The sequence below is a fragment of the Elephas maximus genome, chromosome 11, assembly GCF_024166365.1.
Source record: "Elephas maximus indicus isolate mEleMax1 chromosome 11, mEleMax1 primary haplotype, whole genome shotgun sequence".
Taxonomy (NCBI): Eukaryota; Metazoa; Chordata; class Mammalia; order Proboscidea; family Elephantidae; genus Elephas; species Elephas maximus.
The window spans coordinates 112,904,872-112,931,108 of record NC_064829.1 but is presented as its reverse complement, the minus strand read 5'-3'; the positions used below and the strand labels follow the sequence as shown (position 1 = coordinate 112,931,108).

Genomic DNA, 26,237 nt, shown 5'->3' with positions numbered 1-26,237 from the left:
TGCAAGCAGAGGAGGAAAAGTGATTAGCTGCTAGACTCTGGAGCCAGACTGCCTGAGTTCATATCCCCACTTCGTGTTAATTAGCTGTGTGACCTTGGACAAGTCACTTAACTTCTCCTTGCTTCGGTTTCCTCTTGTGTAGGATAGAGGTGGTGATACCTCATGAGATCATGGGGTTGGAGATTTTCAAGTTGCTCCATGTGGGAGTCCTTGGGTGTGCAAATGGCTAACACGCTTTGCTGCTAACCTGTATGGAGGGCCGAGTCCACCCAGACACATGTCGGAAAAAAGGGCTGGCAGTCTACTTCCAAAAAAATCAGCCATTGAAAACCCTGTGGAGCACAGTTCAACTCTGGTACTCACAGGGTCGCCATGAGTCAGCATCGACTTGATGGCAACTGGTTTTCTTTTTAATATATAACAAAGTAAGAGCTAGCAGTTAGCAGTACTTGTATAATTACCTTGAACATGCTCCTTACCCACCAGTTAGAATGTAAACTACCTGTCTGTTTTGCTTCCTTCCATGCCCAGTTCATGATACCCGAATCCAAACCGAAACCCATTGCCGAGTCGATTCCGACTCATAGTGACCCTATGGGACAGAGTAGAACTGCCCCATGGAGTTTTCAAGGAGTGGCTGGTGAATTTGAACTGCTGACCTTTTGGTTAGCACCGAGCGCTTAACCACTGTGCCACCAGGGCACCTCTGCACCACCAGGGCTCCCTAACAGTCAGTAGCTGTTAGGCGAATGTACCGAGGGCCTTTTGGCAGAGGTACTGGGGACACGATCACTGCCACGTTCAAGTAGGTCAGAGTTGGGGCTAGTCCCAGAAAATCACCCTTGACAGTAAAACCCAGAAGAGGTTGGTGCTTTTCTGCCTTTCTCTCCCCTCTGTAGAGGGTCAGTAGCTATGGTTCCTCTCAAATGAAATGGAAACTGTGAGCTTGCATTTCTCACGGCAGTCAGCATCGGCAGTCAGCATCCCAGCGTGACTCCTGTCTCTTCCTCCTGCCGCCAGATTTCTCTTGGAGGCTGTTTACCTTTTGTCCCAGTCATCACACACTGACTCTTGCCCCTTTTGGCAGGGGCCCCATGCAGCAGCCAGCGTGGCCTTTGGAAGGCCCTGTGAGTTCTGCCTACCAGCCTTGCCTTCCTTCCTGGTCCCCTCACTGCACGCCCTCCAGCTTAGCTGACCTTTCCATTCGCCAGCTGGGATCTGTCCCACCTGCCGGAGAGCCTTTTGTCCGTGTTGTTGGCATTGTGGGCTGCCGTCGAGTTGATTCTGACTCATGGCGCTGCGTTTGTACAGAGTAAAACTGCTCCATAGGGTTTTCAAGGCTGTGACATTTTGGAAGCAGATCGCCAGGCCTGTCTTCTGAGGCACCCCTGAGGTGGGTCCTCAACACCAACCTTTCGGCCAGTGGTCAAATGCTTAACTGTTTACATCACCCCGTCGCCAGTGTTCGCAACATAGCCTCCTTTGTTTTTGTCTCGTTAACTCCTCTTCGTTCTGGGAAGCTTTTGTGTCTGCCTCTGCCGTGCCGTGCTCTCTTCAGCTCGCTTTTTGGGGGCAAGTGCAGCATGATTCTTAAGAGCACGGCCTCAGACCCAGGGCACCCGGTTTGAAATCCAGCTCTGTAACTTTCTGGGTGTGTGACCATTGGCAGGTCACTTCACCTCTCAGGCCCTCCCTCAATTTCTTCATCTGTAAAACGGGAACAATAATAGCACCCACATCACCAGGTGGTTGTGAGGATGAGAGAAGTTACTGCATGACAGAATGCCCGGCAGGCACAGGGTTAGCTCTATAGAAGTGTCTGCCATAGCTGTTATTATTACCAATTAGTGCCACTTTTTCTGAGGGGTGAGGTGTTCCTGTGGCTGGGTGATTGCTTGCTTAGTAAGGCCTCCTCTGTCAGACTGGAAGCCTTTGTTCACTATCATATGCTCAGCACAGGGCCTGGCACCGGCTCGACACTCAGCACATGCTTGTGGAGGAAGTCATGTATACCAACCCACCGTGGCCTGTGGCACTGTGGAGCAGGAGGGACCCGTAGGCAGTCCGTGGCTGTGGTTCACGAGGAGAATTTCCAGTGGTGATGGGGGGTGCGGTGGGCACACGAGGCCTCCATTGGTAGAAGCCACCCCACCACCCCATAGATACAGTCTAAGTCAAGTAGGGAGAGGACGTGTGTGAGCAGAATATATTTTTGTAATTAAGTAGAAGATACTCGAATGTTCCATTCAAACTCTGGCTCCTGCTTGCCAATGCTGCCACGTCATTTGTGGTTGACTTGTCCCTCAAGTTGGCCTCGTGGGCTCCCACCCCCCTTCCCTGGAGCTCATTGCTCCGGAGGCCTCCAGTGTCAGTAGACACCCCCTCATCTTCCAGGAGGAGAAAAAAGGAGCGAAGGGGTGTGGAGTGGGCCTGGAAGGCCTGTTGCTGGGCTCCCATCCTGTCTGCCATCAGGAGCAGACCAGGGAGCCAAGTGTGGGTGTCCCCCAGCACCTGCCCCACACACTGCCTGGGACTGTGCCTGCTTCCAGCCGGGGGTCAGACGCACACGGCAGAGTTACCGTGTGTTTAAAAATAGACCTTTCCTTGGCACGTGTATAGCACTGAATGCCGGATCTGTGCCAGGCGCAGCGCTAAGTGGTTTACTTGCATTATTTTGTTTAATCCTCACCTGAACTTGGAAGAAAAGGGATTAACGAGGAAACCAAGGCTCAGAGATATGGCATTGCTTGCCCAAGCTCATCCAGCTAACTGGAGGCAGAGCCAAGATTTGAACCCAGGCCTGTGTGACCCCCACCCACCCACCCAAGCCAGAGCTCCTGTTCACTACCCAGAGGCAATGAGCAAAGGGGCAAAGACAGGAAGCCTCTTTGGACGGGCGGGAAGTACAGTAAACCCCTGTGAGGACAGGCAGCCTGAACCTGAAGAGGTCAGGTTTGCTTGGTGCCTTCCCAGGTTTGAGCGGGGACTGTCTCAAGAGGACCTCTTGCAATCCCACTGCTGCTCCAAACCATGGGATGTGGGTTTGGGGTCTTTGCAGGTGAGAGACTGGATCTCACCCTTCCTAGGGATTGGGTGGCAGCTACCCTGTGTGGGTATGTGCATGTGTATACATGATCGTGCCAGGCACTGAGTTAGGTGCTTTAAATGCATTCATTTCACAACTACAGGAGCTAGGTTCTGATACCATCCTACAGAGAAGTAAATGGAGGCTCAAATGTTGTTGTTAGGTGCCATCAAGTGGTTTCTGATTCACAGCGACCCTGTGTACAACAGAACAAAACACTGCCTGATCCTGTGCCATCCTCACAATCATTGTCATGTTTGAGCCCATTGTTGCAGCCACTGTGTCAATCCATCTCATTGAGGGTCTTCCTCTTTTTCGCTGACACTCTACCAAGCATGCATGATGTCCTTCTCCAGGGACTGATCCCTCCTGACAACATGTCCAAAGTAGGCGAGATGAAGTCTTGCCATCCTTGCTTCCAAGGAGCATTCTGGTTGTACTTCTTCCAAGACAGATTTGTTGGTTCTTTTGGCAGTCCATGGTATATTCAATATTCTTTGCCAACACCACAATTCAAAGGCGTAGCTTCTTCCTTGGTCTTCCTTATTCATTGTTCAGCTTTTGCATGCATGAGGCGATTGGAAATACCATGGCTTGGGTCAGGTGCACCTTAGTCTTCAAGGTGACATCTTTGCTTTTCAGCACTTTAAAGAGGCCCTTTGCAGCAGATTTACCCAATGCAATGCATCTTTTGATTTCCTGACTGCTGCTTCCATGGCTGTTGATTGTGGATCCAAGTAAAATGAAATCCTTGACAACTTCAATCTTTTCTCTGTTTATCATGATGTTGCTCATTGGTCCAGTTGTGAGGATTTTTGTTTTCTTTATGTTGAGGCGTAATCCATACTGAAGGCTGTGGTCTTTGATCTTCATCAGTAAGTGCTTCAAGTCCTCTTCACTTTCAGCAAGCAAGGCTGTGTCATCTGCATAACGCAGCTTGTTAATGAGTCTTCCTCCAATTCTGATGCCCTGTTCTTATATTCCAGCTTCTCGGATTATTTGCTCAGCATACAGATTGAGTAAGTGTAGTGAAAGGATACAACCCTGACGCAGACCTTTCCTGACTTTAAACCACACAGTGTCCCCTTGTTCTGTCGAAAGGACTGCCTCTCGGTCTGTGTACAGGTGCCGCAAGCACAGTGAAGTGTTCTGGAATTCCCATTGAGGCTCAAACAGGTAGAGTCATTTGGTCAGGAACACAGAACCAATAAGCCAAGGAGCTGGAATTCAGACCAGGGCTGTGCCCCCTGAGCATTCAGGCGTGGCCCCCATAGGGTTGCCGTTTAGACACCTGGCCTCCCCACCCCCCGTGACCAGGTGCCTAGATGGAGGCTCCCGGCAGCACCCAAGCACCATGCGGACTTGCCCTCCGGGAACTGCTCTCTTGTATTCCCAGGCCGTGATGAGTGATTTGGCCACTTTGCTGCCGAACGGTCTCTCTGAGGCACGTGCAGGAGCAGAGCCCTGGAATCACCAGCCATGTCCTACTTCTGCCCCAGCCCAGCCCTGCTGCTGCCCTCTGCTTTAGGGGACAGCTGAGTAGCCCCCTCCTTCTGTGCTCACCCCCGAGGCAGGCTGTGCTTTGGGCATTACAGAGCCATGGGAGACGTAATGCCTACCCCCTAGGAGCTTGCAGAAGGGGCTTTGGTGGTGCAGTGGTTAAAGTGCTTAGCTGCTGACGAAAAAGTCTGGCCATTCGAACTGACCAGCTGCTTCTGTAAAGATTTACTGCCTTGGGAACCGCATGGGGCTGTTCTACTCTGTCCTACAGGGTCGCTGTGAGTCGGAATCAACTCGACGGCAGTGGGTTTGAGTTTAGGCACTTGCATGTGGTAGGAAGGAGAGTGAGCACATGTGCGTGCCACATCCAGTAAGACAAAAAGTGACCAGAGAATGCTGGCAGGGATGCCAGTGCTGTGTGGTAGCAAGGGCAGGTGGAGGTGAGACAGCCTTCATGGGGAGGTGGGCAGGATCTCGGCAGCCCCGGCAGGGAGGGAGGCAGGTGCTGGGAGCCACAGGGGATGTCCAGAGCACTGGTGTTTATTGAGCACCTGCTGTGTGCCCTGCAGGTGTTGTCACCTCTGACCCTTGCATTGACCCTGCATCTTAGTGACGTCATCATTGCCGTGTCACAGACGAGGAGGTGGGCGTTAGGGAGGTTGAGTAACTTGCCCGCATGGGTGGTGTGACCAGCATTCCAGCCCTGGTTGGTCTGACTTCAGAATTGTGTAGGGGAAGCATGGGGAATGAGGTTGGAAAGGTTAAGTAACCATCCCTTAATGAGAACCCGCTTTGTGGTGGGAGTTGGAAGTCAAGTGGGGTAACTCCTCCTCTCAAGGAGCTTTTGATCTTGGGGAGAGAGAAGACAGAAGACAGCTGTGAGAGACCACGGAGGAGGGTGCCGTGATGGGGAGACATCTTAGTCTATGCAGGCCTCTGGGTGGAGGTGCACTTAGATCTGACTTTGGACGGTAGGTAGGTGTTGGCTAAACAGAGGCAGGGCGAAGGTGGGACAGCATCCTGCGAGGGGTGGGGATCTCTGTTTCCTCAGCAGAGGGACTCCCTGTGTTGGGTATAGGTGGGGCGGCGGGGACAGGAACCTCTCCTGCTTAGAATTGCCTCCATCCGTGTTTGGAAGGAAGCGTCAGCCATGCCCACACTGTGGTGCCTTGTGTTAACTAGGTGCCTTCTTTGTCTGGGAGGAGGTGCCTTGTGTTGAATCTCTCTCTGAATGAGCAGGACTAGCGACAGTTGTCAAAACAGTTGTGCTTGGCCAGAGGTTCCTTGGAAGCCCCTCTTCCTCCCTGCGCCTGCACCTGCGCCTGCGTCCTGGGCACGGAGTGTGCACTTATGCACACCTGGCTCTCTGCCCAGCTCTACGCTGGCCCCTGCAGATTGTGTGGCAAAGGGCAGGGTGCGGGGCCCGGGGATCCTAGGAGAAGCAGAGGCTTGGGGTTTTTCCCAGGCCCTGCCACAGGCTGGCTTTCCCAGAAGGCGTCTGGGTGTGCCCACGTTAACTGACCCGAGATGCTTCATGGCACGCTGGTGTCTGATGCCATGCGTGCCCCAGCCGGTGGGGGCTGAGGGGCTGGTCACCCCCAAGAGGCTGAGTGCCCTGCATGTGCATGTTCTGCCCTCGTTACTGGTGTTTCTGGGTTTGGGGCTGAGGCTTCTTGATCACGACCCTCCCTGCCAGGGAGTACCCTTTTGCTTTCCAACATCCGCATGCCCAGTAACCCTCAGAAACTTCCTCCTCACATCTAACCCTGGTGGGGGTGCCTGCCTCCTGATTGCCTTCCCACTAAGATAGAGCAAAAGGAGCCCCCCGTGATGGGTCTTAAGGTTTGGAAGGGTGGGGTGTGGAGTGTTGTCCAGGAACAGAGGCCAGGCCTGCAGGCAGCCGCACCCTGGGATGTGCACACAGCTCAGAGGGTCCTGGTTCCTGGTCTTTCAGAAGACGTGCTTGCCTGCTGTCGGGCCCACCAGAGCTTGAGTAGAGACCAAAGGAGAGCGGCCCCACTTCGAATCTTTAAGAGGCTCTTAATTCCAACTGCTTTCCTGTCCTGGGCCATCTTTGTCAGTGTAGAAAAATGGCTCCCCGAGCCCGCTACCTCGGAGGGGGCAGTGGGTGCAGGAAATAGGCGCCACTGGGCTGTGCTGTCTGCTGAGTTGGTGACGGATGCGATGTGCCCACCCGAGAGAATGTGAACTCAGGAGAGCAAGGATCCTGCCTAGCTTTCCCCGTACTGTGTCCTCAGTCCAGCATGAATGAAAGAGCAAATGACTGTGGACTCTTTGTCTGGTGCTTGCAATAGGCTCACATAAGGCAGGTTAGTGCTGGGGGAAAGAGCACTTACTGTTAAGGTTGACCGACTTGGGTTCAAACTCAAGCTCCACTGCTTAGACCCGGAGACTAGGTGGTAGGTTTTTTAGCCACGCTGAGCCTCAGTTTTCTCACATCCACCCATCTGGGTTGCTGTGAAGATCAGAAATAACGTATCCCAAGCGTGGTGCCTGGGGCCTGGCTGTGAGCAACGGTCTGGGGTGGCAGCTGTTCTTGGGTAGGTGGCGGGAGAGCCCCCCGGCCGCCAAGCTGACCCTCCATGCTGCTGTCTTTCTGCCCCCTCAGACCTTCACAGCCTGGTGCAACTCCCACCTGCGGAAGGCGGGCACGCAGATTGAGAACATTGATGAGGACTTCCGTGACGGGCTGAAGCTCATGCTCCTCCTGGAAGTCATTTCAGGTGAGGGCCCCGGAGACCCTGCCCACCCAGTTGTCCCATCGTCGCTCCGGCGGAGAACAAGGCCCTTCATGCAGCAGTAGCAGTGTGCCGTGGGTGGGGGCCGGAGGGTCTGGGGGGCTGCCGGTCGCTAGGTCCTGGCGAGCACCAGGCGGCTCTGAAGCTCTTTCTCTCACCCCCTTTTTCTCCGTGCATCTCTCAGGGGAGCGGCTGCCTAAGCCAGAGCGCGGGAAGATGAGAGTGCACAAAATCAACAACGTGAACAAAGCGCTGGACTTCATCGCCAGCAAAGGCGTCAAGCTGGTCTCCATAGGGGCGGAAGGTGAGCCCAGGACGGGGCAGCCAGGGTCTCGCCCAGTTCCCGACCTTCAGGCTCTGAGGCATGGCACTACATTTCTGATCAAGAGAAGTGTTGCTGGTGGCGGCGCACTGGGGGCGCTTTAAGGCTCAGTAAATATTCAGCAGTGACCACAATGACTTCCCTTGATGTGACACTGGGCCCACAAGCTCCCCCCCTCTCCACGGAATAATCTGTCAGGTGTCATCCAGATCTGGGAATCTGATGCCTCCTGGCCATGCGGGGCAGGCTTCTGAGGGGGAGAATGGCTTTGAGTTGGACCCTGAGTGCCCTCACCTGCCTTCCTTGTGCCGGGCCCCATAAGACACCAGCAGACACATGACACGGCCTCTCTGTACTGGGAGCGGCTTTGTCATTATGCCCTGTGTGGTGTCTGCAGGCAGGAAAGAGTGTGCGGGAAAGAAGTGGCACAGAGGCCCAGTGTCATGATGCTGGGGCGGGGAGCACAGGCCCCCTGGTTCATGCCGCGTCTGCTCTGGATACACGGGCTATGACAGGTTTGGCTTCTGGCCACCCTGACCCTTCTGTACCTTTTCCAGCCCTTTCCACTTGCACAGTCAACATGCTGCGCTTCCAGCAGCGGCTCTTGACAGGGTCCCCAGGATTGAGCTCACAGGCACTTTGGGAGATGAGGCGAGGCCTGATGGAGCCCAGAAGCTCCTCACGGCTCTGCTCATCAGTCAGAGCAGGCTTTCACAGGGCCCAACGTCCATGTTGCCCCAGCTTTTAGAAAAACAAAGAAAACTAATTGCCGCTAATGACAGGGCTCTGAGATCGCACCCCAGATTCCAGGCCAGAGTGCGTGTCCCGGGTTCCAAGGTTCTGCCCCAGCCCGGCCTCTCCAAGGGACTGCCCAGCCTCGCATGCCACAGTCGAGGTAGTTGGTGTTTTTTTTTTTTTTTAACAAGAGAGGGGGAAAAAAAAACCCAAATCCAGCCAGGCCCTGAGATTTTCTGTCCTTGCGTGGCTCTTTCCTTCTGGTTGCCCACCAGTGTTCTGCTTCTCACAGCTTCGTTCTCTTTGCTCAAACACTAGTCTGTAAATAGGGAGAGGGTTAGAGGAGAGACCCGCGGCCCTCATCTGTTGTCATCTGGAGGAAAACTCGGAAGTTACTCTGTGCTTGCGCCCACATTGGTTCCCTTCCATTCACGGTGGCCGTGGGACTTTAGTGCCGAGCTGGATGTTTCCCTGTAGGTCGTGGGTTAGACCCCACCCTCACTGCCACCCCTCCAGTGGGGCTATGAGCGTGGACGGGAGGCGAGGCCCAGCTGCAGGTCAGAGAAACAGCTGGTGGATGCGTCCTGAGCGCCGCCGCCCTCCTGCCCTCACCGGGAATAGCTAAACCCTCTGTGACCAGCTTGCACCTGCAGCTGGCTGGACGTGGGGGCTGTGACCTCCCCTCTGGAGTGGCTGGCTCTTAGGAGGCACGCAGCACAGAGTTCCCGACTGAGGAGCCTGGAGGGGCGGGGGGCCCTGCCTGCTTTTTGGGTGTGGGGGTCTTCACCCTGAGAAAGGACTGCGTCAGACAGTTTGTCCCTTCCCCTGCTCCTGGGCAGCAGACTGGATGTATTTCCTTCTCCTCAAACTTCAAAGCAAAAGCTGCCCGCAGTCACCAGCCTGTGGCTTAGCTGTGGAGAGCATCTCCACTGTGGCTGCTAGAGCCCCTCCTTTCCTCTCGGGTGGGTCCCTGGGGACAGTAGGCCTCATCCTCTGTGTGACCTCCTTTCCAGATCAGGCCCACCCTAGAGTTTTCATTCTTGAGAGTCAGCAAGCAAGGTCTTGTGAAGATCCCTCACTGCCTTCTTAGCTCTGGAACTCCTCCTGTGCCCTCCAGCCTCCCCACCCCCAAGGGGACACAGCAGTGTGGTTGCTGGACCCGCCCTTCTTCCACCCTTTCTTCGGAGGGAGCCATCTTGCTAGGCTCCCTTCATCTGCTGTGCTGAACTGTGTGGGGGCTGAGGCTTTCAGGAGACTGCCAGAGGCACATCTGTCTGACGGACCTGCCCTGAGTGCTGCAAAGACGGTTTTTCTATAAGTTGCTAAAGCTGAAGAACGTGTGGTCCAGACCCTTCTCTCCGACTCCCAGAAGTTTGAGAGAAGGATTATTGTTAGGTTAAGAAAGCCTGCAGCCCATCAGCTTGGCCTGTGTGCCTGCCTGACCCTTCCCTCTGTAACAAGACGTATTTTTCAAAGGCCTGTTACAGGTACTGGGGATTCACTGGTGAAAAGCACGGCTCCTGCCCTCAGGGAAGGCAGACAGTAAACAAAGCAACAAGTCCAGACCCGTTGCTGTTGAGTCAGTTCCAACTCATAGCGACCCCATAGGGTTGAGTAGAACTGCCCCATGAGGGTTTCTAAGGAACGCGTGGTGGATTTAAACTGCCAACCTTTTGGTTAGCAACCATAACTCTTAACCATTGTGCCACCAGGGCTCCTAAGCAACAAATTACACATTGCCTTTGAGTTGATTCCAACTCATAGTGACCCTATAGGACAGAGCAGAACTGCCCCACAGAGATTCCAAGGAGCAGCTGGTGGATTCAAACTGCCGATCTTTTAGTTAGCAGCCGAGTTCTTTTTTTTTTTTTTTGTCTCTCTCCCTACTCTTTTTTTGTCTTTTTTTTTTTTTTTATAATTTTTATTGTGCTTTAAGTGAAAGTTTACAAGTCAAGTCAGTCTCTCACACAAAAACTTATATACACCTTGCTTCACACTCCCAGTTACTCTCCCCCTAATGAGACAGCCCGCTCTCTTCCTCCACTCTCTCTTTTCGTGTCCATTTCACCAGCTTCTAACCCCCTCCACCCTCTCATCTCCCCTCCAGGCAGGAGATGCCAACATAGTCTCAAGTGTCCACCTGATCCAAGAAGCTCACTCCTCACCAGCATCCCTCTCCAACCCATTGTCCAGTCCAATCCATGTCTGAAGAGTTAGCAGCTGAGTTCTTTAACCACTGTGCCCCCACCAGGGCCCCAAGCAAGAAATAGAGAATTACAAATGGTGGAAGATGCAAGTTAGGAGCAGGGTGTTAGGGGAGAGAGGGATGGGGCAGGGCTGGGGGACTGCTGTAGATAGGTGGTTAGGGAAGCCATTTCTGAGAGTGCCAGAGAAGCAGAGGCTTGCAGGATGAGAAGGAATGCCCTAGAGGGGAGAGGGGAAGAGCTTTCTGTGTGGACAGAAGGGGGCAGGCCTGAGAGCAAGAAAGAGCCTGACTTGTTTGGGAAGCTGAAAGGAGCTGGCTAGAGAAGCCCTGAGGGGCAGGCCTTAGAGACCAGGCTAAGGACATAGGCTTCATTTTAGGCGGCGTGGAGCTTCAAGCTGGGGAGTGATGCCCTGGCTGCTGTGTGAAAGTGGATTGCAGGGGTCCAGCAGGAGCTGCGTTGAGCTCTGGGGGTGGGTCAGTGGCAGTGGGGCTGCAAGGACGTGGACAGAGTCGCCAGGAACAGTACCACAGTGCTCACTCACCGGCTGGTGGGAGTACTTTCCACTGCCAGGGAGATACACTCAGGACAGCATTGCTGCAGCCAGTGGGGTGGATGCTGCAATGGAGGTGTGAACAGAGGGCCAGGAATGCAGGCCGGATGCCTGGGACCCAGCCTCATGGAGGAGCAGCCTTTTGGGCTGGGTCCTGAAGAATGAGCTGGCCAGGGGGAGAAGGCCTGTGTGGCAGAGGAAACCCAACTACCGCAGCCTGAAGGCACTGAGCAGCAGGCTGCTTTGAACCAGAGCTGCCCAGGGCGTGGGGGGCCTTGTCTGCATTTTCTTCCAGGGAGGGTGGTGGGGGACGGGCAGCTGAGGCCGCTGCGAACCTTTTCCCCTCCCCACCCTTCTCTGTGTGCAGAGATTGTGGATGGCAATGCCAAGATGACGCTGGGAATGATCTGGACCATCATCCTCAGGTTCGCCATCCAGGACATCTCTGTGGAAGGTAAGCGCTGAGAAGCTGCTGGCCGGTAGGTGGGCAGCCGCCTCTTCTCTCGTTCCCCCGAGTGGGGGCGAGTTAGGTTAGAATTTCTAGAGTTTTCTCTTCATGTGACGGTCCCCTTCCCTGTCTCCCTGGGGTCACTCACAGGGACTGGCCCTTCACAGAATTGGTTTGTGGGTGGATGCAGGTCAGGGAGCTCCCTCCTCCCAGCCACCTGCCACTTCTTCCACGGCCTTTCTAGCCTCCTGGCCCCGGTTGGCCAATCCAAAGCACGTCCATGCTTCCAGCCTCCACCTCAGTGGTCCCTCATGTCCCCTTGTGAAGCGGGCAGTCAGGGTTGGCCCCATTTCACGGTCGAGGAACTCGAGTCAGAGGAGGCATATTTACCTGCTCCAAGTCATTCAGCAATCTGATGACAGAGTTGGGCCCGCGCCTGGTCCTTCTGAACGACAGCGCCTTTGTCTTTCCATCAAACACCCCACCCTGGAACCTTGGCCTTCACGCACCTGCTGTCAGCTCAGGACACCCAGGAATGTGCTTCATTACTTCCCTCCAAGCTCTGACCTGTGCCACAGGGTGTGGAGAGGCTGTAGGGCATCCGGCCCCCAGTCTGGGTGCCAGGTCACGGTGGACTCAGTACCGCAAGGACAGCCAGAGGCTGGGGAACGCAGACTGCTGGGCCAGAACCACAGGGCACAGGAGGAGCTGCTAGGCCACTTCACTCCACTGACCTCCCCTGAGGCTAGGGCCAGACCTGGGCGACGCTGGGCAGGGCTCAGTGCTTGTGCCCGTGCCGAATTTTTACCCCATCCAGAGGTAGAGGCCAGCATCAAGAGCTTATTTGGCAGTGTGTGCTGGTGGTGATCAGGAGCCTGACACAGGTGCCACCCACTGGGACGATGACCCTTGGCAGGTGACTTCTTGGGAAACCGAAACTGCCTTGGGCTGTGAGGACCCATTTGGCTGTGGGCTGTTGGAATTAGGGTCAGCAGAGGCCTACCTGTCTCCAGGATGGTAGTGGCTGTGGCGTATAGTATTACTGCTGCAGCCGTTGTTATATACGGTGTTCTTTCCCCTTGGGTTTTGTTTGACCCCAAGACCTAAGCCTGAAAATATGACCCAATTTGGGCCGAGTTCCGAAGGCTTCATTTTGAGCCAGCGCTCACTGTCCTCGTGTGTTTAACAGAGACCTCTGCCAAGGAAGGGCTTCTCCTGTGGTGCCAGAGAAAGACGGCGCCGTACAAAAACGTCAATGTGCAGAACTTCCACATCAGGTGAGTGCCCGGCCCAAGCTCTGCCCCGGGCCCACCTGGTTGCCTCGCTCCTTCCTGAGAACCGAGAAGCTGTCCTCCCCCTGCCGTCTTCCCCTGTGTTTTTGTCCTGGTCTGCAACATGCCAGCCCTCAGTGAGGCCTGCCCTTTCTTGCCCCTCGGAGCCTGTTTGAGGGGTTCCCTGTCCTCCTTGAGGAGGAGGGAGAGGCAGCTGCCAAGCTGTCCTGGGCGCTCCAGTAGGCCTCACAGAACCTTCCTTCTTCCCAAGCAAGGTGATGCTCAGACGCAGCAACAAAGCTTTTCCTTTGCTTTGACATCTCAAGATGGACCGGTCATTAGAGTCGATGGTGAATTTAGGGTTGGGGATTTAGTGTCTGTGGGTACAAAGATGAACAAGACTCAGCCATGCCATGAGAGCACCCTGAGTCTGCTGTCACCCGGGGAGAGAGGGGGAAATGAGACATGTCCAGTGACCCCATGATGAGGTCCGAGTGGTCCAAGTGCAGCCGAGGCAGTATGCCTTGTGTTAGGAGCACAGGCTTTGGGGGTGGCTCTGCAGTTTAACCCCTCTAAGCCTATGGTGTTCTCCTGGGGTGGACCAGGGATGGGGCACATGTAAGAGTGGAGGCGAGTGGGGCCTCTTGGGATCCACAGAGCCCCTGATGTGTCCACAGGCTCTCTGGGGCCATGGCACCAGGCACTGAGGGCCTGCTCCGTGTGTCTGCTGTTCACAGCTCGTGGCTCCTCCCTTGGCCTCTCTTTTCTGACCTTTTCCTGTTTCCAGCCACCGCTGGCTGACCCTCTCAGCACTTCGCGTTCACTCATTTATTTTAGTAAACATCCCTGGAGTGCCTACCACGTGCCACCAAGCTGAGGTTCCCACCCTTGGGCAGTTTACACTATAGCAGCAGGGACCGACCACCAGTTAGCAAAGTGCAAATAAACCAACAAGGTTCTTCCGCATAGTGACAGCAGAGTAGGGTGAAGTCAGAAGAAGTAACTGGGGAGAAGGACAGGCATTCTAGCTAGGACCTTAGTCAGGGATGGCCTTTCTAAGGTGGGACATTGAACTGACACCAAGAGGAAGCAGCCCTTCAAGGATCCCGGGGAAGGCTGCTTGTGACCAGCCTTCATTTTCCTCATGACACCCTCATGCCAAGCCGCATCCTGGCATTGAGGCAGCCCAGGGTTGGGCCCTCTGTGGGTCAGGTCAGCCAAGGTGCAGAGGTCACGCAGGGCAGGCACCAGCCTTCCTGCTGTGGGCCTGTCTGGGCCAGCAGGGCCTTAGTGTGCAGTGCTCAGCCGTCCGGGGCAATATTCACAGTTAGCGCTTATAACATACCAGCTACACATCAGGCACTGGTGGAAGCGTTTACATATTCACTCATTTAATCCTCACAGCAACCCTATGAAGTAGGTAGTATTTTCATCCCCATTTTACAGATGTGGAAACTGAGGTCCCAGGAGCTTAAGTGGCTTGCCTCAGGTCGCACTAATAGTAAGTGGAGGAGCCAAGAGTTGACCCCAGACCGTCTGGCTCCAGAGGGCATGCTCGCTGCCACACCACCTCTGCAGTGTCGGGCACACACCAAGCCCAAGAAGCGGGGACTGATCAGTGCCGTGGGTGTCCAGGGCCATTCAGCGCTCCCATGACGGCCAAAGTGCCCCCCTAATCACCTTTGCCTTTTGATCCCCAGCTGGAAGGATGGCCTTGCCTTCAACGCCCTGATCCACCGACACAGACCAGAGCTGATTGAGTATGAAAAGCTGAGAAAGGTACACATCTCGAGTGCCTGGCGATGGCCCACAGACACCATGAGTCTCATGCTCTCAGTCATCACGTCCCCCAAGCCCACGCGTCACCGACCTCCGAAGCTAAATTGCCTCTGCGTTCAGATAGGCAGGCTAGGAGAGTCTGTGCCGCAGGAGAGCCCAGACCCCCGGCCCTGTGGCAGATTCTCACCTCCCTTGCTCCCCTTGGTGACTGTTCCAGTCTTCCTCCACGGGCATTGCAACCAGCCGTGGTTATTTTAGGCCTGACCAGCCATGCCTTCCAACTCCCTTTCCTTAACCTCCTGGATTCAGCCCAAGCTGGGGGAAGAATTCCAAACCATCATGGCCAGCAAACATTTCCTGTACAGTCCTTTCTGGTTTGCTTGTGAGGCTCACTTCTGCCCTGTAGGAGCTCACAGCCTCGTGGGGAGGGGACAGGACGGTTGTGTAAAAAGCAGCCACCCAAAGCCATGCACATATGCTTGGGGGGAATATGGTGGGCTGGGAGGTAGGCGGGCAGAGGCTTCAGGGGAAGGATGGAGCACCCTGAGCTGGCATGGCCAGGGACAGGCGTCTGGAGGAAGAGGCAGCCCAGAGCCAGAGAAGGCATTTGAGGGGCAGGGCACAAGCCCGCACATGGGGCTCCTGCTGCAGGGTCGGGGTGAAGTGGGCTTTGATCCTGTATGCAATGGGGAGCCAACGAGGGGCCTGGCCGTTTGCTGTCCTCACCGTTCTGCGTCCCCGTTGCCCTCTCAGGTCTTGACCATGCCTTCCAGTTGAGATGAAGACTCGGGTTTTAGGGCAGGGGTTCTTAATCTGGGGTCTGGGATGGCTGGACATTGTCAGAAAATAGTGCATTGGCATTTTTCCAGAGCAAATGTCCATAGTTTGCCCCACGAGGATTTCAAGAGTCACTCCTTAGGTTAAGGAACTAGATTTATCCAGGTGTCCCCTCCTCCCCGCAGTGGAACTGCCCAAAGAAGCCTTTCCAGTCCTACCCTCTCCTCAGCTTCCTTCCTTCCAGACCGCCCCTCCTTCGCCTTCTGCTGCATCCTGGCCCTGACAGAGTTCTCCGTATCCACCACCTCTCTCCCCCAGGACGACCCAGTCACCAACCTGAACAATGCCTTTGAAGTGGCTGAGAAATACCTAGACATCCCCAAGATGTTGGATGCAGAGGGTGAGTGCCTCCCTTTTGTTCCGTCCACACCGTGTTCCCTGGGCACCTCATCTGTCCCGGCCTGGCTTCAGGCAAGGGTGCATGGGCATGTCAGAGCTTTGGGGCCGCCTCGAGGAGCTGGCAGAGCCAGCAAGAAGGTCTGCGTTAACCTGGGTGAGCCAGGGGCCATAGTGTTCCCTGGGAGCTGGGGCAGAGCAGCTGAGTAGGCCAGGCACGTGCAAGGATGGAGAAGGGCTGGAAGGGAGAAGTGGAAAATTAGCTCTCTGGGGGGCTCATCTCGGAGCCAGGGCCCTGCCAGACCCCTGCCTGCCTGGTCCCATCCCTCCCTCGGGCAGGGGTAAGATACCCAAGGGAGGATGACTCTAGGCTTCCTTCGAATCACCACGGGCCTCTCCCCTCCCTGCCTGCAGCAGGCTCAAAGAGTCTGGAGCTCGCCAGAGTGGAGTGTTTTGTTTTGCCTTGTCTTGGCTTTGCTCCGTTTCCCAGCTGTGTCCCCACCCCCAGCCAGGATGGATGCCTCTGGCCTCTGGTGGCCCTTGGGCCTAACTGTTCAGCAGCCCCATGAGGCCATGCTTGGAGAGAGGAAGTGGCCTCGTGTTAATCCCGTCCCTGCAGCCTTGGCCTTTCTAGAGGCATGGGAGAGGGCGGGGCTGAAGGTGTGGCTGAGCCCACCCAGGTCACCGGGCATCCCCTGAACCAGCTCTGAAGGGCATTCTACCGGGACGACTGTGGCTTTGGGAGCCTGTGGATCCTTGTGAGCAGGCACCACCCCAGTCCGGGCGGTTTAACCCTTGTCGTTCACTTGCAGACATCGTGAACACAGCCCGGCCGGACGAGAAGGCCATAATGACCTATGTGTCCAGCTTCTACCATGCCTTTTCGGGAGCGCAGAAGGTACCGGGCAGGGCCAGGCAGGCCCACCTTGCCGCCACTGCCCAATGCCGCTGCTGCCTCTCGGCTTCCACGCTCACCTCATTTCTCTTGCAGACGGCAGTGGCCTCTCTCCAACTGGAAGCCACCCCCCCGACTCCTTGGCATTAGTGCCCATTCAGTCTTTGCTCACAGTTCACAAATATATTGAGTACTTCGTCTCTGCCAGGCACTCTGTTCCAGGCACTAGGCAACAGCAGTGGCAGAGTCAGGCAAGGTCCCTAACTCATGGAGCTTAGATTCCAGTGGGCCAGACAGACAAGAGGCATGTGAACAGATAAAGTCATTTCACGTGCTGAGGAGCACTGTAGGGAGCGAGGAGCAGGAAGACCGGAGAGAATTGGGTTGGGTGGGGGCCCTTGAGGGGGCCTCTGAGGAGGTGCTGCAAGTCAGCGCTCCCAGGGGAGGATACCTGTGGGAAAGGCATTCCAGGCAGAGGGCAGAGCAAGTACAAAGGCCCTGAGGCAGGAACGAATAAGCTTGGCTTATTCCGGAAACAACTGGAGAGGAATAAGTGAGGAGGAGAAGGTTGAGAAGTGGAGCCGGAGAAGGCAAGGGCCCAGGCTGTGCAGGACTGTTGTAGCCTAGGATAAGGAGTTTGGGGTAAGGGCCATGGGGGACCATTAGGGAGGTTCTTTGCTAAAGTTCATGAGGCCCTGGTGGTGTAGTGGTAAACAGCGATGGCTGCTAATCAAATGGTCGGCAGTTCGAATCCGCCACCAGCTCCTTGGAAACCCTACTGGGCAGTTCTACTCTGGTCTTATAGGGTCGCTATGAGTCAGAATTGCCTCAATGGCAACGGGTTCATGCTAAAGTTGGCAGGTGGTGGCACATGACATAACCTTACGTTTTCACACAGATCACTTAGCATTTGACCCTCGAGCCCAGAACAAGGCCTCCTGTGCCTTTGGCAAACCCAAGCCTGGTTGGTTTATCAAGGCCCCTGTCTCATTTAGCCTTGCATCCTTCCCTGTACAGAGCCTCAGGAGGCACGCCCACACAGGCCTGAGCGGGGCTTGGCTTCCAGTCCAGAGCAAGCGCTCTTCCTCCCGCATGAGCCTAGGGCCCCGGCCCCGGCCGCCCTCCTTGCTTCTTTCACTCTCTCCTGCCTTTCTCTCTCTCTCTCTCTCTCTCTGTGCAGATATTGTAGGCACTCTGAGGCCAGATGAGAAAGCCATCATGACTTATGTGTCCTGCTTCTACCACGCTTTCTCGGGGGCTCAAAAGGTGAGCTGGGGAGGGAGGACCCCTCCCTGCTGTAGCTGGAGACTAGCCCTCACGTCACCATCGCCCGCCTATGTCCAGGGTCTGTGGCCTGAGGAATGACCCTGTCAGGCTTTTGACTCTCAAGGCCACTGAGGGCAGGTTTTGGGGGACTGCGGGGCCTCCTGAGCTGAGACACCACAGATGGCCCCCTTTGCTCACACCCCACGCTGTGAGGGGGAGCAGTGTCCCCACTTCCCAGACAGGGAGACCGAAGCCCAGCATCACATTAGCTGGCAGAGCTGGGATTCAAACCCAAGGCTAGCGTTAGCCCGTGCTCGTGACCTCTGGCTGCACTGCCCTCTCCACTGTCTTCCCATGACCCACAGCAGGGCTGCTGCCTGCTACACCAGGCTTTTCTGCCCTCTCTTCAGCTCTTTCCCCTCCCAGACTCCCCAGGACGGACTCGGCATGAGCAGGCTGAACTCTCTGAGCCTGAGCCTGTTGACTCAGATCACCAGGCACCTGTTCTTTCCGGAAGCCCTGGTGATGGTGACGCAGGCAGAGCCTTCAGAAGTGTGTGTTCCCAGCGGCGGCTCTCCCTGAGCCTGGCTGACCTCATGGTGGTGTCGCCACCCCCACCTCCCGCTGTTCTGTCAGGGGCCCTCAGCTTCCGAAAGGAAGGCTCCCAGCTGCTCTCCCCAGGGAAAGAGGCCTGGGAGTGTCTTGCCTCTGCTGGCATCCTGAGTAGCATCAAACACCCAGTGACTTGGTTTTGTGTTGCCAGTTGGCAAGTAGAAAGAATAAATTACCTCCCATTTGCTGAGCACTTATTACCTGGTAGGTGCCCCTCCCAGTGCTTCACACTCACAGACTCTTAAGAGAGCCCCGGTGCACAGCCCAGGGAGGAGGCACAGCCATCCCACTTGACAGAGGAGGCGCAGCCCAGGGAGGAGGCACAGCCATCCCACTTGACAGAGGAGGCACAGCCCAGGGAGGAGGCACAGCCATCCCACTTGACAGAGGAGGCAGAGAGCCACTCCTGAAGTCACAGGACGAGGACTGTCCCTGCTGCCCTCTGTGGACCAGCTTCCTCAGGGCCAGGTCCATCAGGGTGACCTTACACAGTTGTTTGACTTCAGTGTTCCCATGAGCTCATAAGACAGCCAGCTTAGAACAGCGCCTGACAGAGACCAGGTGCTTCGTAAGCGCCAGGCTCGCTGGGAGCCGTAGTTGCAGCCTGTAGGGGTACCCTGCGAGCCAGCGGGGGGAGGGGGAGGTGGTTCTTCCCAGCTCTGTGGCCGCCGTGGGCCGGGTAGACCAGCGTGTCGTAGCTCTTCACCCACCTGCCAAGCATGTGATTGGAGCTTGTGTGTGGAGTGTTCTGCTAGAAGGCACAGGTGGGGTGAGGGAGGACCCTCACCCTAATAGGAAGGCAGGGTGGGGGTGGGCAGTGATGGAAGATGCCTCACCACACACCCCAACTAACAGCATGTTTGCCACTAGATTCAGCCCTCTGGGCTGTGGGGCCCCAAGCCAGCTCCTTGCTCAGCACATTGCCCTGGCCACGTGTTCCCTTCTTGTCCCCAGACTGCCCTCCTCTGCTTGTTGCTGAGCCCTGGTGTGGTGGTGGAGGGGTCCTGAGGACTTTATGAGAGTGGGTACAGGTGGGAAGGTTTTGAGGTGGTTGGGCCCAGAAGGGATCCCTGGTGGCGCAGTGGTTAAGAGCTCAGCTGCTAACCAAAACATCAGCAGTTCAAATCCACTAGCTACTCCTTGGAAACCCTGTGAGGGCAGTTGTACTCTGTTCTGTAGGGTCACTATGAGTCAGAATTGACTCAGTGACAATGGTTTTTTTAAGTTTTTATCTTGGCTGGGCCCATCAGGCTGGTTGGACCCCTTGTGTGGGAGGCAGTCAAGACCAGGCTGTTGGGAGCTGGCCCACCATGAAGAAGAAGGCCGGGTTCAGCTCCCCGAGGCCTGCGCTGACCTCTGGGGTAGCCTCGTAAGCTTTGTGTTACCGTCACTGTCACTTTCACAGAAGCTCAATCCAGTCTTTTCAGAGAGCGCTAGGGGCTCGTTTGTTTTACAGCTGCCGGGTGAACCACCAGGCCTAGCACCAAATACGCCTGCTCCTTCCTCGTAGTTCAGTCACCAAGACATCACCTCTATGCACTCATTTATTCACCAGCCCTGAGCACCTAAAACGCACCAAGCCCTGAGCTTAGCAGTGACGCGAAGCACCCCCCTCCGGCTCACTCAGCGGGGCTGCCCAGCAGAGTAGTTTTGAGCTTGAGCTGCTAGTTGTCTCCACCCACTTAGGGGACAGAGACAAACCCCAGTGACGACGCCCCTACAACCCGTGGCCTTGGCTGGATGTTCATCGGCTGAGGCCCCCCTAGGCCTCCCACTGAGGAGTACTGCCTGTGGCCCTTGCTGTGTTCCTGCTGCGTGACGTAGTGTGTGTGCGTGCGTGCATTTGTACACAATCCTTGGCTGGCTGCACTCCCCTCCACGCCTGCCCAGGGTTCAGTGTGGACGGGAGAGGCTGGCGTCGGTGCCTGTAACAGCCGGGTCTGGAGCCGTCTCCCTAGCCGTTCTGTTTTCCTCCCCATCACTCTGTAGACCCTCCTCACTCTTTCTGTTCCTGTTCTGTTGCCGTTCCAACTCCTCCTCTTGGACCCTTTCTGTGCTTCCTGAAAGGTACCTGGCCTCTCCTCCCTCAGTGTGGCACCCCCACCCCCTCTGCACCTGTGCTTCCCCCCAGCCGGACAAGGCAGGGGACCCTCCCATGCTTCTGGGGCAGAAACTCCGCCTCTGCCTCCACCATGCCTGACTCCCTTCTGCCCCATGGACTGTGGTTCTGCCCACATGAGCACCCATCGACAGGAGGGGTTCAAGTGCACCCTGCTTGTGCATGGGCCCCCAGGCTCCTCCCTGGGTGGCACCTGTACCCTCCCAACCTCTGTCCCCCACCTCCAGCTCTTTGCCTCTCTGCAGTCTGCCTTCCACCCAAGGGGAGACTCTTGAAGGTCTTGGCCTATGCAGCAGATCCCACCAAGCCTCACCTAGCCCTGCTCTTTGTGGGGCACTAGGTGACCTGTTGATCCATTTCCTAAGCACTTCCAGGGTTCGAGATAGCTGAGAGTCCCAGCTCTCTGGGCCAGGGGCGTTTTGTAGCAAGCTCCTAGGACTCCAGTGAGGCCTATCAGAACACGGGCTGCTCGCTGGGGCTATTCTTCCTGTCCCTGCCTCTCTGGGGAGTTCTCTGTGGGTCACAAATGAGCCAGCTTTCAAGGGACATGCCTGTCAGGAGGGAGGGTCTCCAGCCCCCAGGCAGCCCTGACTGTGTGCTCCCCACCCCCAGGCTGAGACCGCTGCCAACCGGATCTGCAAGGTGCTGGCTGTCAATCAGGAGAATGAGCACCTGATGGAAGATTACGAGAAGCTGGCCAGCGATGTAAGTGTCCTCCCACCCCCCAGTGGCCCTGCCCGAGCTCAAAACTCAGGTCAGCTCCTGGTTATCCTTGGCCAGAGGCCACGTGACACCTGCAGAGGGGACAGTGGGTGTGGCAGTGAGACTTTCCAAAGTCGGAAGGTTATAAGATTGGAGTTTGAGGGAGCCAGTATGTGACTTTCAGGCTGGTTTCACAAGGTCAGGCCAGCGGGCCACCATGCCAGCTGGCTCTGGGGTCTCCCGCCTGGGTTCTTACTCCAGGACAGTTTCCTGAACACCCTACTGCTTCAGAACCATCTGGGGAGCTTTCTGAACATTCACGTTCCCATGCCCTGCCCCTGGAGAGAGTAATCAGTGAGGGCGGAAAGCTGGCACAGTGACAGACGTGGCTGCAGTTTGTCATGGTGGGCCCTGTGCCAGGCACTTCACGAGCAGGGTCTGCTCAGCCTACAGCATCCCTGAGAGGGGAACTTGTGTTAGGCCCGTTTTACGAGTGAGTAAACTGAGACCCAGAGAGGGTCAGGCACAGAGAGCTGGGATTCCAGCCAGGTGGTTCCACCCCAAACCTGAACCCTTAACTTCAGTCGGGAATGTGGGTGATCAGTCTATCTCTTCTAGAGTCTTCTCTGCCTTAAAATTTTTGTATTTAAAGGATGAAGACAGCTTACATGCCCTGAGAGTCGTAGTTTAAAAACTAGTCTTAGACCAGTGGTTCCCAGACTTTGGGATTTCATGGACTAGGAAAATTTGAGAAAGTATTTAACAGCCAGCCTAGGGTTGCCAGCTTTTTATTTTGCCAAGTTAAAGATGCTGAAAAAGCGACCATCTATTATCACCATCATTTGTAACACCAAGAAAAGTGAAAACGCTGTATTCATGGAGTGACAGCTCTCCCCAGGAAAGGGCAGCTGGCCCCACACATAGAGTTGTATGCACACTTGGGTGCCTCGCCCTGGGTTTTCTCATTTTGCCAGTGATGGCACTTGGAAGCCACCCCTCTGGACACCTCTATACCAGAAAACAGCTGGCTGGACTTTCCTGGAATTGGTCTAGAACTTGCAGGGTGTTTGCTGGTTTATACCCTACCTCACTCCATCAAAAATCTGAGTGGCTTATAAAAATAGGTGTCAACTCATTTTTCATGTCCCAGGCCCCGTGCAGGGCGCCGGCTGTCCCAGAGTGAAGCCGGCCCGGGTCCCTGTCCCTGCCCTTGAGGCGGGCGCTCCCAGTCAATGATCGAGGGAACAAGCCATCTCAGCCATGCTGGGCTCTATGAAGATGGGGACAGCTGGTCGTGTGATAGCGGGTGGTGGTGGGGCCTTCCGAGGAGGGCTCTTCAGCTGAGGCAGCCCTTAGATGTGAGAAGGAAGCCCAAGGGCCAAGGCCCAAAAGGAAGTAGTCAGAGAAGAGCAGTGGGAATCGTGGAGCAATGGGGCTGGGAAGCACAGGGGGTCCCCAAGCCGGGGCCCTCGGAGACCCAGGGACTTGTGGCCCGTGAACCTGGGGTGGCCATGTTAGCACTCAGAGGGCTCCCTGCAGAGGCCCCCATGGCTTCCTGTGGGCCTGCAGCTCCTGGAGTGGATCCGGCGCACCATCCCATGGCTGGAGGACCGCGTGCCCCAGAAGACCATCCAGGAGATGCAGCAGAAGCTGGAGGACTTCCGTGACTACCGGCGTGTCCACAAGCCGCCTAAGGTGCAGGAGAAGTGCCAGCTGGAGATCAACTTCAACACGCTGCAGACCAAGCTGCGCCTCAGCAACCGGCCAGCCTTCATGCCCTCTGAGGGCAAGATGGTCTCGGTGAGGGCGGGGCCGGGGTCAGGGGCGGGGCCGGGGGGGGTCAGGGAAGGGGCGGGGCCAGGACCCAGGGGTGGGGTCAGGGCAAGAGAGCTCCAGAACTGCCCACAGACTCACTGTTTGGCCAGCATAGTTTGTCTTTTCTTTTTTCTATTTTATCATGGTAAAAATATATACAGTAAAACCTGCAAAAGCCAGAACCTGTGTAAGGTAGAAACCTGTCAGAGAAGGAAAACACAAATATTTTCCATTAAAGCAAATGCTAGGAAAGCAGTAAGACTACACCCTGTCAAAGGCGGCAAACTTGCGAGATCCAGAAAACCAAGGCCATCCTGTCGAGTTATGGCTCTCCCAGGTTTTCTACTGTACAGCAAAAAGAAGTTGTTTTTGTAAGTGCACAATTCTCTGACGTTAATTCCCTTCACCGTATTGTGCAGCCATCAGCACTGACTATTCCCAAAAGCTTCCCATCACCCCAAAGAAAAACCCCGTGCCCACAAGCAACAGCCCATGCCCCCCAGCCCCTCGGAACCACTGATGTATCTCTGTGCGTTTGTCTGTTATGAGCATTCCATGTTTAAGTGGAATCATATGGGGTTTGTCCTTCAGAGCCTGACTTTCTTTGCTCAGGTAATTTCTTCAAGGTTCACCCGTGTGTTACAGCAAGCATCGGGACTTGTTTCTATTTAAGGCTGAGTGGTATTCCACTGTGCGAATCCATCCCGCTTTGTCCATCCACCAGTGAGCATGGCCTTTCTTAACTAGCGTGCACAGCCTTTGGGGCTCTGAGAGCGGTGGGGTGGGCTGGAGGGTGAGCTTCACGCTTTGTCACCTCCTCCCACCCGCTGTGGTTTCACACCTAGGGTTTCATACCCATCCCTTTTCTAGCTTACCGTTTGAATTTGCAACCCCAGTCTCCCGTGACTCCAGGACCACCAAGTGTTGTATGCCCTCTTCCTGAGGGAGGGGTGATACGCCCAGGGCAGTCACTGTCTGGCTCTCATCAGCTCTGTCCACGATGCATGCATTCATTCATTTACCCATTCACTCATTCAGTCCAAAAGAACCGATGTACCTGCCGTGTGCATGGCTCATCGGGGTGCAGGGATATAGCAAAGGAGGGATAGGTGTGACCCCAGCCCATGTTGGCCGCCTGTCCTTCAGCATTCCTGGGGAGTCTCTCCCTGCTAGGTGCCCTGGCTCCCCATGATAGCCTGCCCTCTTGCTGTCCCCACAGGACATCAACAATGGCTGGCAGCACCTGGAACAGGCCGAGAAGGGCTACGAGGAGTGGCTGCTGAATGAGATCCGTAGGCTGGAGCGGCTTGATCACCTGGCGGAGAAGTTCCGGCAGAAAGCCTCCATCCATGAGGCCTGGACCGATGGTATGGCCTCCGAGCTCCCTGCTCCCTCCCTCCTCTCTCTCTCTCTCTCTTTCACACTCACACACTCTCACACACACACGTGCGCACACACGCACACACACACACTGCCCTCCTTGTATCGGACCTGTTTGTTAGGCCACTTTTCCTGCCTCGTGGGGACTTGAACGTGAGAAGTGCTGCCTTGGGTTTGTCCAGCCACAGGCAGCGAGGGACAGCTTGGTACCGGACCTTCCTCATTGCCCAGTCTACTCTGCCCCTGCTTGGTTTATTAAACATCAGTCATGAGGACCTCAGCTGAGCTCCGTCCCAGCTCTTTGGGGAAGTGACCCCTGTGCATGTCCACTGCGTCCCGCCTTCCCTGGGAACAGGGCTCCCCTCCCAAACCTGGGCAGGTGTGTGGGCAGGCTCTCCCACCTCCAGCACCCTGTGTCTGCCTCCTCTCTCCACACCTCTGTGATCACGGGTTTTTCTCCATGCTCAAGAGCCCGTACTGGAAGGAGCTTCCTCTCTGCCACCCTCAGTGGTGTGATCAGCCTGAATGCACCTTCTCATCTTCTCTCCTGTCCCAGAGACGGCTTTTGGGGGCCTGGCCCTCCCTGGGAGATGGCTTCTCCCAAAAGGGCAGCTCTGACTTCCGTTTCTCGGCAGCTCTGCAGCTGCCTGTTCCTTTGGCGTGGGATGTTGAATTCCATCACGTCCCTGGCCCTGGGTCTGGACTCACACCACGCTGAGACTCCAGATCCCGGGGCTCTGAAAGCCCTCAGAAATGTCCAGTGCCTGGGAAAGCTGAGAGTCACCCCCAGGAGTCCCTGTCCTGCCTCTGCCTGCTCCTGCCCAGCTGTGTCTCCTCTGCCCCACCTGCCTCACTCTGCCCAGCTGATTTCACACTTCCTGGGGTGGCAGTGTGGTTTCTCGTCCTTCTCACCCCCACCCCTCCCACAATGGGAGCCTCACTGAGCCTCCGGGGGCTCTAGCCCCCTCCCACCCAGCTGTTCGGGCAGGCAGCCCCAGTTCTCTGGCTGGGTGCTGAGGGTCCCCTGTGGAGCCCTCACTGTCCTCAGCATGGTCTGCAGACCTGGGCTCACCTCACCCCTCTGTCCCTGGCTGTGGCCCAGCTTCATGCCTTCCTGACATTAGCCAGATGGCCCAGCCCGGCTGTCCTCCAGCAGCAGCTGCCAGACCCAGAGCAGTACGCTAATCCCTCCCGTGCCAGGGAAAGAATGCAGATGGGAAGAGGCCAGCGGGGAGGTGAGCAAGGGTCAGGCTGGGCCGGGGCCGCAGGCACCTCCCTCGTGCCTTGCAGAAATGGCGCCTCTGGAGGAGGGGGAGTTAGCTCTGATGCCGTCTTGGGAGGGAGCATTTAGTTTTTTTTGCTCATTCATTCATTCAATCAACAAACATCTCTTGAGCCTCTGTGCCAGGCCCTATGCACAGTAGTTTCTCAAGTAGATAAGGTTGCTGCCCTGGGAGCCCACAGGCCAGCAGACTGTTACATCTCTCTTGACAAAGGGCCTTGGGCACTAGCTGGATTTTCCAGAATCCTCATCCCATGCTCAGACTGCGATCTCCTCCTGCCTTATCCATGTCACAGCTCTGTCCTTCCACGGGCTCTTGGCGTCATCCCTGTGGATT

The 26,237-nt window shown here is 55.9% G+C and overlaps 1 protein-coding gene across 3 annotated transcripts in view; it reads left to right on the top strand.

The window, feature by feature from the left end:
• ACTN4 (actinin alpha 4) overlaps positions 1-26,237 on the top strand; it is a 79,682-nt gene that overhangs the window by 42,985 nt on the left and 10,460 nt on the right. For 2 of the 3 annotated variants that reach the window (XM_049899981.1, XM_049899982.1), the window contains exons 2-11: positions 7,215-7,329; positions 7,529-7,648; positions 11,526-11,612; positions 12,796-12,883; positions 14,578-14,656; positions 15,752-15,833; positions 16,642-16,727; positions 21,334-21,426; positions 22,993-23,223; positions 24,458-24,605. In XM_049899981.1, coding sequence (XP_049755938.1) covers positions 7,215-7,329; positions 7,529-7,648; positions 11,526-11,612; positions 12,796-12,883; positions 14,578-14,656; positions 15,752-15,833; positions 16,642-16,727; positions 21,334-21,426; positions 22,993-23,223; positions 24,458-24,605 — 1,129 coding nt within the window. Of the gene's footprint in view, positions 1-7,214; positions 7,330-7,528; positions 7,649-11,525; positions 11,613-12,795; positions 12,884-14,577; positions 14,657-15,751; positions 15,834-16,641; positions 16,728-17,904; positions 17,991-21,333; positions 21,427-22,992; positions 23,224-24,457; positions 24,606-26,237 lie in introns of all 3 variants that reach the window. The other variant, XM_049899983.1, reaches the window with a different exon arrangement.